Source organism: Catharus ustulatus, chromosome Z, assembly GCF_009819885.2.
Source record: "Catharus ustulatus isolate bCatUst1 chromosome Z, bCatUst1.pri.v2, whole genome shotgun sequence".
NCBI classification, from domain to species: Eukaryota; Metazoa; Chordata; class Aves; order Passeriformes; family Turdidae; genus Catharus; species Catharus ustulatus.
This window is the reverse complement of record NC_046262.2, coordinates 15,440,393-15,452,582: the sequence shown is the minus strand read 5'-3', so window position 1 is coordinate 15,452,582 and position 12,190 is coordinate 15,440,393. Positions and strand designations below refer to the sequence as shown.

The following is a 12,190-nucleotide window of genomic DNA, read 5'->3' as shown; positions in this document are numbered from 1 at the left end:
TCTCTCTCTCTTCCTTGTAAGACTTTTTTCCCCCCAAATTTACAGCAAAATCTAATTAATATGCTTAATATTTTTGAATCTCAAAAGAGTATTAGGATGAAACCCATCTGAAATAATTCAATATTTTTCCAACAGGTTTGTATGGTCCACAGTTATTTAAGGCACTATAAAATGAATTGTTTACCAGCACACCACTTACCCTCAGCATTGGGCCGTTCTGGAACACATGAGGTTCATCACAAACTACACAGTATTCATTCAATACTGGTATCCGCTGCTCAGCAAATTCAATAGTCTGAGAACAATGAAAATGAGAATAACAACATCTGCTTAAAAATAATTAACAGTCAGCTCATGCTCCACAGTGTTTCATAAGTGAATAGGATATGACATCCTACCTGCACAAGAAAGCCACGGTCTCGCGCAGGAACGCATTTTGCACCATAATTTTGCTGTAACGGAAAAGTTGAGGCAACTTCAGTGTCGGCAGACTAATTACAAGGAAATGGTAAGGCATTTATAAACTTTTGCATGTTAATATATAAACAATTTGTATCTAAAGAGATCTCTCACTTGTGTGAACTAGGCATTACAAATAATCAATTCTTTTACTGTTTACTGAGTATGGGGTAGGTTTTTAGTATTTCTTTCTAGTTCTTTAATCTGATGAAGGCCTTCTCAGAAGGCTCACCATCTGAGAAACTGTAATCTCAAACGAAAACACCAGTGCCTTACTCCATCCTAATAGTTTGGTAACTTCCGCTATGTTTTCACTGTGCATTACTAATCAATGTTAAGGCTTGAAAGACTACTGTAACTCCCAGTAAGGCTGAAAACTTTTTTCTTTTATGTGTACTAAGGTCTCACTTCTGCTTACACCACACTAAGAGAACTTTATGCTCAGATACTACTCAAATTCTTTTTCTTTCAGCAGACAAAAACATAAATTAGAAGTAACTTCTGTGAAAAGAGTCAGTAAAATTCAGACTTCCCTCCAGATTGACATCTATTTCAATCAAACCTTGTTTTCAACAGAATTAGATCAGCTCTATTTACGGTGTTTTGGCTGCTTTTTAAAATAGGGTTATTTCCTTTCATTTCTCTACTGTTTAATTGTTTAATTGCTTTTCCATTTTTCTTCTGGGCAACAATCCTACTTTCATTCATATGTGAGACTCTATTATTTTAGCTGAGAATTGAAGAGAACTCAGTATCTTGATTCATCACTTCTACATTCCACTGATTTCAAATTACAGTTAGGTGCCCAGGCTACCCATATATCTGGTGCCTGCATATAAAATGTGAAATAGACTCCTGATGCCCTTCCACTAACATCAGTCAAACTATATCTGACTATATATGTGATGATCGTCCCTCAAAGTAAGTGCATTGAAGCAATAAATTATGGGTAGTTTCTATAAGCTGCCAAACAGGGCTTGCCTTTCTTCTGATAACATCAGTAATGAAACCTAATCAGCTCTTCATTATCTTATAAAAAACAGAGGGACTTTTCCTATTAATGTCAGGAGAGAAAATCTTGCTATATTAATACATCCTCTGCTGAATTAGAAAAAAGTGCTTCTCTAAACTGCAACAAGTACTAAGTCTGACGGCTCATCTTAAATTAATTCTGCTGTGCACATCACATAAATCAACCACACAGCACATATATAAAAATGAACTTACAATAGTGTATCCCTGCCTGTAGATCTGAAGAGGATAGCTTAAAGCTTACTAAACCAAATTACCATGAAACATCGCGCAAACACAATGTAATTTCATTTTTTAGAATGCACTATTTTAAACATATGTATGGCATCTGAAGGAATAATCAGCTTTCAAGGTACCACCAGGCAAAGAGAGTGGAGACAACTATTTTCTAAACACTTCTCCCCAGATCAAACACAAAAACCAGGCTGTTGCCTTGAAACACTGCAAACAAACCCACTCCTCCTTCTAAAGTAAAAAATGCATCTTTTAAGAGGCATAGGTAGAAGAATTGATTTTGAGAGCTCTTTCTTAAATGCAAGAGTATATGCTATCCTGTTTTCTCAGCTGATCATGTCTATGAGGAAAGTAAGAGGGCCAGCGTGGGTTCGGTTCCTTGTGTGGCCTCTGATGTACCTCAGCACACCTGAAGGTTTAACCCTTCACGAATCACAAATGTGCAAGAGGTGAGTGAACCATGACTGAGTTCATTCCAGTATGATGGCAGTGATGATGACGATGATAATGGCAGATGCAAAGACTAGAAGGAGAGGTGATGTGGCACTCAAACCATCTAAGGGACAATTGCTTCCCCCATGAAGCAAGCAGGGAAATGAGAAAAGTCCTCTGCAACTAACCTAATTTTGCAGCACTGCAGTGCAGTTTCTCCCTTTTTCCTGCAGGATGAAGTAGGTAACTGAATTTTTCCCATGGCCAGTAGCTGTGCATTCAACACAACACATAAAATCTCTGTCCTGACCCCAGCAAATTCTGATTTCATAACTTAAGTATGTGTGTATGCACAGTTGTTTGATTCCTCCTTGAAAAGCTGACTTCATTTTCTTGTCTTCCAGTATATCCAATATAGTCACTAACATATATCCTAAGTACTAATGCCCTCACACAAAAAGCATAATAGCACATTTGGAAAATAATAGGAGGAAAATGAGCAGAATACAAAAAAAATATTACGCACAGCAGCTTGTGGAGGTGATGATGAGGATGGTGTTAAGATACCAATAAGCCCTGAGGTAAGAGAGAGCCTCCTGCTCTCTGCCATGGTGGCCTCCTTGAAAGGCTCCATTTTGGATGATTTAGGGGCATTGGAGTAAGTCTTGCTGAGCAACTTGTGATTCTTCAATCCATCCAATTCTTCCATTCTAAGGTTACTGGAGTAGGATCTGCTTAAAAGTTTGTGGGGCTTCAAGGTGCTGTTGTGCTCACATCGAGGATCCCCAGAGCACGACCTGTTTAACACCTTATGGGGCTTTAAAGCGATGCACTCCTCCTGCTTGGCAGCTGCAGAGCAAGTGCGGCTCAGCAGTTTGTGCGATCTGAGAGCCATTGTCTGTTCAGCCCTAGGGTCACTCGACAACGAGCGGCCAAAGGTTCTGTGAGATTTTGTGGCACACACATCCTCCGCCTTCACTGTGCTAGAGCAAGTCCTTCTCAGTAGTTTGTGAGTCTTGGAGATGCCATCCTGTTCTGACTTCAGTTTTGATTTATTTTTACCACAGCCAGGTGGAGGATAACTTGGCGACCTTAGAATAAAGAAGACGGGAAAGTTGGAGAGTAATTAAAACCCTGACAAAATCAAGCAAGATCACACAGATGTAAACATGTTTAAGTGTCACCTGTCTTTATGTTTTTCACTAGCGATAAATGCAACCCAAACTTTTAAAACATGAACAATTGTATATAAAACGTCTTCCAATACCAAAACAAACAACTTACTAATATTTACACACGAGCTCAATAATCAAAAAGACAATTAACTACTAAAGCAGAAGTTAGAGCTGTGACCTTACAGCTATTTGTGAAGGTCTCTATGTCTCAAAACAAACCAATTATTCAGGAAATTATCTTTGAAATTAAATCCACCTCTTATAACACATTTTCCTTATCAAAATCAAGTTTTTCTATGTAATGATTACAGCATGATCCCATGTAAGTTATTGTATTCTGGACACAGAATAACAAATTCTGTGTTCACATCCAATAGAAGATACAATAAGCAGTGAAACTTGGAGACATTAAACCATATTTAATTCAGATGAAAAGGACATTATTTTTAAAACATCATAATAACCTGGGCACTTTTTGAAAGACAAATTTATGCCCTTCATTCTAGTTATAGACGAATTCCAACTCTGTAAAGCTAGAAATGAGAATGTGAGAGACCTTACGAACGCAGAAAGTAAAGAACAAAAGATTTTTATGAAACAACATTCACACAAACTATCACATTTCTGTAAGGTTCACATTCATCTGTCCTTGCGAAGAAAATATAACAGATATGCTGAATCATTTTCCTGTGTTTTATAAGCAACACCAATCTTTAGAGTTGTGGGTGGGGCATTTGTGAGGTTTTGTATGGTTTTTTTTGTTGTTGTTTTGGGGGTTTTTTGGTTTTGTTTTGTTTTTGTCAAATAGAGAAGTAAAAACCCAAAAGGAGAGGCTGGCAGGTTTCCCCACCCTGTTAGCAAGTGTTGACAGAGGAGGATGGAGGCTGCTGATTCACTGTAAGCAGCTGGCTCACTGTCACCCTCCTGCAGATGGGAGCTAGGAATGGTGCCTTGGGGACAGAGGAGGTCCTGCATTTGGGCCGAGTCATCTCTGGACTTAAGCTCCTAAACCCAGAGGAAAAAAGAATAGGCTGGTTTTGTATGCCTTTTCTGAATAAAAAAATCCCCCAAACTACAGGCTGTGCTTGGCATGTGGTGTGGTAGGGAATGCGTAAGACTTGTACTTAAAAAACCATCTTTCCTCCTCTACCTTTGAACAGACAATCTTTCGCCATCTTTGACATTCCCTCCTTTTTCAGTCTGAGTATTGCTGTATTCTATCTCTTTTTCATACCCTGAATTTAGAATGGCTAAATTCATCAAAAAGAAGGAATATTCAAAGAAGCATTCAACTCAAATTCAGTAACTGAATTGAAGGGGTGATCTGTCAACTCTCCATAACCAGGAAAAACACACTAGAGTAAATAGTGACAACCCTGAAAGAGGTAAAATCAGAGCCTGATTCTACATATACTTACGAGTTTGAGCAACTGGCAGAAATCGTATTAAATTCAAATTCATTCAAACTATTCATAAACTCTTTCTTATGCTTTCTAATGCCTTTTCTCTTTGAAATTCTGTGCCTGCATTTCAGAAGTGGAAAACATTAAAGTAGTCAAACACTGGAGAGGGTAGGGTGCTCAGCATCTTCAGAAATCAGTCTTTCATTAATGACCATTCTAGTTTTAAAAAACTAAATATACAAACTCCTATATAAACAAGAGCTGGACAAACACAGATTTTTAAAATATACATAATATATGCTATACATATGTATTACTTGTATATGTATTACTTGTATTTTTATTCTTGCTATTCAATAAAGTTAAAATAAAAATACAAACACAAGTTAAAATAAAATTAATTATCTCCAGTTCTAGATGGAACATGGCTGTTTCAGAGAGCAGGGCACTGAAATGCTCTGACTTCTAATAATCTTAGAAGCTGCAGCAGTGCCAAGTTCACTCCTGATGTCATGCAATCCAAGGACTGGAAACCCATGAGGTAAGATATAAATAGAGAACTTTTCCGTGGAGAAAAGTCAAGATTTCACCTTGTGAAGTCTGCTGTGTATTTTTAACAGTTTATGGTGATAACAGCTCTTTTTCCTTGCAATTACCTGCGCAATGTAGAAAAGATGTGCAGAGGGGATTTCACCTTTTTGTCGGACACCTTCTTATTGTGCGTACAGTTAGATTTTTCTTTACTGTTCTTCCACTGTTGTGTAACAAATGTCTGCATGATTCTGAAAATTAAGATAGAAAAGAAAGGTTTTCTTACCCCAGCCAGGACATACACACTTTAATAGTATGGTCTCAGTGGTCACCATGCAGGTGAGAATGCAATGTTCTCACTCTACAGCTGAAGTGTTCTGTCACGTATGTGGATTAATGATTGGGTGCCCCAGCTTCTCAAAAACCCTTTGTTTCCACACAGAACTAATTTAGCATGGTACTCTGAATGAGAATGCAGTCTGTGTAAAGAACCACTGCAACTGCAAAACTTACCCAGACTATACTTCTCATGGAGATCTAGAGACAAACTGAGTCAAGGGCATCAAATCCAGCTACAGGGGTCTGCCTCTCACATGACCACAGGCTACTGCATCTGCATGGCTAAGCAGAATGCTGTTCTCTGACTCTGATCTGGCAGTGAGGGACTTAATAGTGACAAAAGTCAAAGCAGAATTTTGTGTGAAAAAGAAATATCCCATTGCCACAGCCATGAGGCACCACTGGGCTCACAGGTATTTTTATGCCTGCTCAGCTGTGAACTGTGCTGCTGTATTCTTGAAAATGTCATATGGGAACCTTTAGTAATTACCTAGTGCAAAAAATCACAGGGTAAATAGCAAAACATTTTTAAAGTATTCATTTCAGGGAAGAATTTCCTTTTCTTTGTCTTCTAAGTCATGTACCATAGGGATTTTAATAAGCTGCTTCATTTATAAGATTATGAAAATGTTGCACTGAATTTCTTAAAACACTAAACAGGATTTTTTTTCCCCCTCAGGGGTTTCTTAATGTTGTAATGGTGAGATACTAAAGCCTATATTCTTAAAAATTTATTACATGTACAAAAGCATATGCAAAGAAATGACTCAGCAAAATTGTATCAAAATGAGTTGCACTATGACCACATGAAACTGCCACTTTTTTGGACTATTCTTCCATCTTGTCCTCAAAACATGGATGGCCTAATTACTATTCCTATCTTAGAGGTACCCATGAAAGCATAGCCCCCCAGGGTATGCATGAAGCCCAAAAAGACTCCCATTTCAGAGGCCTCACCATCTAAGTAGAAACATGAAATTGAACATTGCTAGATATGGTCTTTATGACTTTTTTAGCTTACTTCCTAAGAGGCACCAAAGTGACAGAAAAGTCTAGCAAATAACAGCAATCAGGTCCTCATCAACAGTCAAACCCAAACTTCAAATGTCAAATAATGACTTTCATTTAATGAAAAACCACTTCAAGATACTTTAATCCAACAAGCAACCTGACAACATGAATTTTATTGTACTTGACATGGTCCAGAAACTAAAGAATGTAGTATTTGCCTAAAAACAGGGGTTTGTACTTTTCTAGACTTACTTTTTCAGCTGATGTCCCAGTCCAAATCTTTCCTTAGTAGAGATCTGAAATACATCCACAGTTGGCACTAGGGAAAAAGCATATTTTGTTGATACATGAACTGACAGCAGTAACAACAAACGACCACATAAGTCGATTTCAAGGACCCTCTTGTATGTGGAGCTTAACTACAGATAATTAAATTCAAGCAATGGCAAGAGTAGACATGCTATCTAAACATATTAAGAAAGGAATGGTCCTTTTTGGAATTTCAGCCAATATAATTTACAATTTTACATGGAATTCTCCCAAACGTATCTCTTCTGACTCGTTTTATTTTTAAAAATTTATCCCTTTTTTACATATACATTATGCAAGTAGCAAATAGCATCAGATTAAATGTATCTGGATCAGCAGTTCGTCTCACCTAATATTTTAAACATTCTTCCCAAATAAGTAGCTTACAGAGAGTTCCTGTGGCTATGAATAAAGCCCAGACTGAAACTGAAATCATTAGTATCTGGATTTTGTTTCTGAGGGTGTTTTAATACAAAATCTAAAACCAACATCTAAGTGTCAGATATATGAATTCCAGTGGCCAAGGATTACCCTGAAATTTCCTCAAGGCCTGTCCTAACACTGGTATATCCATACTCCTGCCAGAAACTGCAAATGCACAGGGTAAAGGATGGAAATTAGCTAGTGGCATTACTAAAATCCTTGAATAACATTTGCTAGATGAAGTGGCAGATGGAATCCAGCACTTGTTGAGAGAGCCACAGGCCTTCAAGGCAGGACAGCAGCCAAAGCATATTACAAGCATGGACAGACTGCATCCTTTGTATTGCATACGGTGATAATGACTAAAGTAAAATCAAAAAGAAATTCAAACAAAAAACTGGGGTTTATTCAAATTTTATTAGAAACAGTACATCAGTATTTTGATGTTATTCTGACCACTCAGAAAGACAGAATTTATTCAGAATATCAAAGTTTGTACTTTAATTTTGCTTTAATAGACTACATTTGATAATAAAATACAATATATCTAACTTGGCCATGCAATTTAACTTCGTTCAAAGGTCAGAGTTACCTCGTCTCTAATGTTATTATTCAAATAATACCAAACATAAACTCATCTTTTAAATACAAACTTATGATTTTTTTCAAGAGGGATGAATGATTTCATTAAGTATAGCAGTATCTTTGGATTGTCAAATTTCAGACACACTGCAGGGGGATGGTGGGATGGGGAATACTTTAAATCATCATACCTACAATCAGCAATCTTAAAATCTGACAGCTAGACCACAATTTTTGTCTAGACTCTACCTTCAGAGCAGACATGCCAATACTTCCACTGGCTGATTCATCCTCTCTAAGACAGGTTTCTAAGGCACGGGGGACAAACTGCCCACACAGACACTACTGAAACAAGCTATTAACCAGAAGAACTCTCCAAAATCAGTATATTACACAGCTCCATGGTGGTAGTCATATCCTCCACCGTATTTGGAATGTACTGTGTTCCTGGTTTTCACTCAATAGAATGTAGCACAGGAGAAAAAGATACAGCATAAAATTCTGGCCCTGTATTCTCAAGAAAACAGAAGAGGAATTCACAGAATTAACACAAAAGATGGTAGATCTCACTGTGCTTTGCTAGTAAGTAGAGACATGGCTGCATCAGCAGCTGAGCTCATAAAACCAATGTCAGCAAAGCTCTTGCCTGTGGCCCTGCTCCTGCCTTTCTCAGAGCTCAGGCACTCCCACAAGCAGCCAGCTGCAGCACTGGGAACTGTTTCCCACCTTAACCTTGCCAGCAACGCACAATATATATTCTTGTTACTTCTCATTTCTCACTGCATGCTGCTCTACACACTTCACCTTCTCTTATTTGCTGCACTTCTTTCTTTTTAAATTACACTTTGACAGAAATGTTCTGAATACTAACACTGCTTCCTGCTATTGCAAATGCATATTTTAAGATTTATATATTAACAAAAACGATTGAAGTAATAAACTACAGACAAAAAGACCAAAGTCAAGGGGAACAAAAGATTGCTATAATGAAATGGTTATGTGAATGAAGAGAATATAGCTTATAGTTAGAGTCATCGGACAACATATCCTGTAGAAATAGCTCATTGGGACAGATTCTGCTAAACAGGACTAGAAATATCTATTCATTTTCCAGAGGCAGAATTCTCCCACAGATAAAAGCCTGAAAGTGACAGCCTGTAGTGCAAGTCTCCAAGGCTGGGCAAGTTATTATCCAAACTGAATTTGACTTGCACTGTAAAATATATCTGAAATTGACTCTCACATATGAATGCTTACAAATCTTCAAAATTAGTTGATTCTTCACGAGCTGGACTGTTTTTCTCTCATGAGGAACCTTTACTCACTTAAAAATTCTTTCAAATCTAAAGATCTCCAGAATTCACACACCCATATAGAAAACAGAAGCTGAAAGGGCAATTACCATGGCCTGACTCTTCAAAGCTGCATTAAGAAGGGCATGTTAATTGCTGCACAGGTCTGTGTACGTCTGCATCTTTGCAGATGATGTTTAATTTCAAAAATGAGGAAATCACATATTAGGAACATCTGATCTTTACTCCTTTACCCTGGTTCCCAGGGAAAGCAGCCGCATCTCAAAGGATATCAGGAAAACAAGTTCCCAAAATCAACCTATGAAAGTTTAAATTAGATGCCTGGGTCACTAGGAAGGGCCTAGCCACGCAAACACAGTTAAGTCTAATATCAAACCAACAGGACTCCTCTCAGCAGTAGAACTGAGCACACGTAGGGTCAAAGATTTGGTAGTGAATAAGTGTCTACCCCATGGCTCAGACTGGGCACCACACAAGGCACAAGAAGAACACACAGTTGACCAACCTGGACCATTTAGGTACTGTGTAAGTGAACAGTGCAATCGCACTATTATAGGCTCTGTGCGAATTACATCCCAAGCCACAGCAATCTCCTCCTAGTTTAAGACAAAAAGAAAACAACAGACATAGTTAGCAATCATGAGGAACTACTGCTTTTTATCAGTCTACGTTATGAGTCTACCACCATCCATCCATTTTCCCAGTTGTTTAGTATCTACTCCAACTTTACACTTTAGACTCAGGACAAACTACAGCACGCCAACATCCCTGGAAGAGCAGTGTCAGACTGCTTCCAGTTCTGGAGTGAGCTCCTTTAAACCAAACAGAGGTTTATAGACAACACTTCACATACAGTGCAGGCAGACACATTCCCATGTACCAACATGTACTGCTTCAAAGCTGAGAAGAAAAGGAGTAAAAAAAGACAGAATAGAAATTAGCCCCATACCTAAGGGCTAAGGAAACTTTTGCTCCTTAAAATTGCTCTAAATATTTCAAGTTATTATCAGATTTTCTTAACATTTTAGTAAGGCTCAATAACTGTCTTATGTGCTGTGTGGAACCTGAAAATAAATATCTGTGCAGAAGCTAATGATGCCCTTAAAAGCTCTCATTTTTATTCTTTATATAGAGGCCAGGAAGTTGCTGCACAGATGAGGTGAGGAAGTGTGAAGCTGAATGACAGCACAAGAGCTAGAGAAGCCATGCTGCCAGCCAACAAACAGCACCACTGTCTCTTTGCCAGTGAAACCTCTCTGTAATTACTGTACAGGAGCACTCCTGACAAAGTCCTCTTCCCTTCAGGACTGGGGAGTGCTTTCACCTGACTCATGTCTAGGTTAACATAAAAATAATGGTGTTTCATTTATATTTACTAAAACATTTACCATTCACAAAAAATGTCTGGAAGGAAATACACGTGGCAAATAAAAGCCTAAAGCATTTTAACAGTGTGGTCATAAAAGGAAAGAAAATATACTTTCTACCAAGTATCAATCAATAATGTGACTTGTGAAGATCAAGTCTCCAAAAAAGGGAAGTATCAGTTGTTGTCTAGGGAGTCTGATGTGTAGCAAAATTAAATGGATATTAATGTTCATTATGTAATTCTGTGATTAGATTACTTACATCAAGAAAGCTAACATCAATATGTAGATCAATATCTACATCATCAATGGCTCCATATTCCCTGAAAGGAAATAATTACATTACATTAGAGCTCTTTAAGATACTCCTCAATCCAGGAGTCCTTACAAGATGGAAGATTTTATAAAGGATTATCTTATGTATAAAATCAGAATAGTTATAAAATACACATTTACATAGATTGGATCAATATTCCCAGTGGGTGACCGTCTGCTGCACTTAAAAGCTTTTTTCAGAGAATCTTGCTTAAACAGGCTAAATCTTTTCCACTAATTCCCCAAAAATCTCTCCATTGCTGCTATGTATTTCTGTCTCACATATTGCACAGATGAAGAAAGAAAAATTAATAGTCACATGCTGCTCCCATTTATGACACCAGAACACTCTCTAGTAATTTTCAGAAGTATTTCAGATTAACGTCTAGTAACCCAAGAACAGGCATCAGATAAACGACTGAAGAGAAATACAACATAGCCTAGAGGATGGCAAGTTATACCTGGGGGATTGCTTCATACATTCAAGCATTTCTTTGTAAAAAATAAAGACTGCCCTGTAATGTGCTCAAGGCAATAGTCATCTTTTTTATTTGTGCTGTTTAGTATTGCAAGATTCAGATTTAACATTGCCTGAAATCTTACATTTAAACTGTGACTTTTCTGCATCTCATTTTTTGACCCATTCTGATTGCCCTTCCCCAAAGCACTTGAAGACTTCTGAAAAGTAGAGCTAGAAAATACTTATTCACACAACAAAAAACTTCTTTCCATTTCATTTACATTACTTAAGTGGACAATGCTGTAAAGGTACTATCTCTCAAATTTTCACAGGTTAGCTTCCAGTCACTAGGGTGTTTTTAACTTTGAAACTGCATTTCTATGCTTGTTCTCACAGTGATTTCCATGCCTTTCTATTAAATTTGACTAAGCGCAGAGCAGCACTTGTGCATAAACTAGTCGATAAGGCAGTTCCCAAATACTGAAATGTAACTGTTTCCTACCAAAGTGCTCTCTCAGCTACGGCAGAGCTGAGTTTGCACTGGAAATCACTTGAGCTCTGGCGAAGTTTGGCGGAGAGAGTCCTTTCCACCAGAACTGAGCAACCCAATGGTTCTTTCAGGTTAGGGAAAACTCAGGTTCTCTCTCTAGGTCAGGTCTGCCCACACATGGCACACACAGGGCAGGTGAACAGCAGGACAGGGCCATATTACAGGAGACTTCCCAGCCACCTCCAGTGTCACCTCACCCAGAGCTGTAGAGGCACTCACCAACCTACAGCTCACTGAAAACCTGCAACAGGGGAG

At 38.1% G+C, this 12,190-nt stretch overlaps 1 protein-coding gene across 1 annotated transcript in view; it reads right to left on the bottom strand.

Annotated features, from left to right (window-relative positions):
• Window positions 1-12,190, bottom strand: part of PARP8 (poly(ADP-ribose) polymerase family member 8) — a 120,899-nt gene that overhangs the window by 40,101 nt on the left and 68,608 nt on the right. The window contains exons 8-14 of the mRNA XM_033085442.1: window positions 10,873-10,933; window positions 9,749-9,839; window positions 6,869-6,935; window positions 5,392-5,517; window positions 2,684-3,248; window positions 399-452; window positions 200-295 (exon numbers count right to left, since the gene is read on the bottom strand). Coding sequence (XP_032941333.1) covers window positions 200-295; window positions 399-452; window positions 2,684-3,248; window positions 5,392-5,517; window positions 6,869-6,935; window positions 9,749-9,839; window positions 10,873-10,933 — 1,060 coding nt within the window. The remainder of the gene's footprint in view (window positions 1-199; window positions 296-398; window positions 453-2,683; window positions 3,249-5,391; window positions 5,518-6,868; window positions 6,936-9,748; window positions 9,840-10,872; window positions 10,934-12,190) is intronic.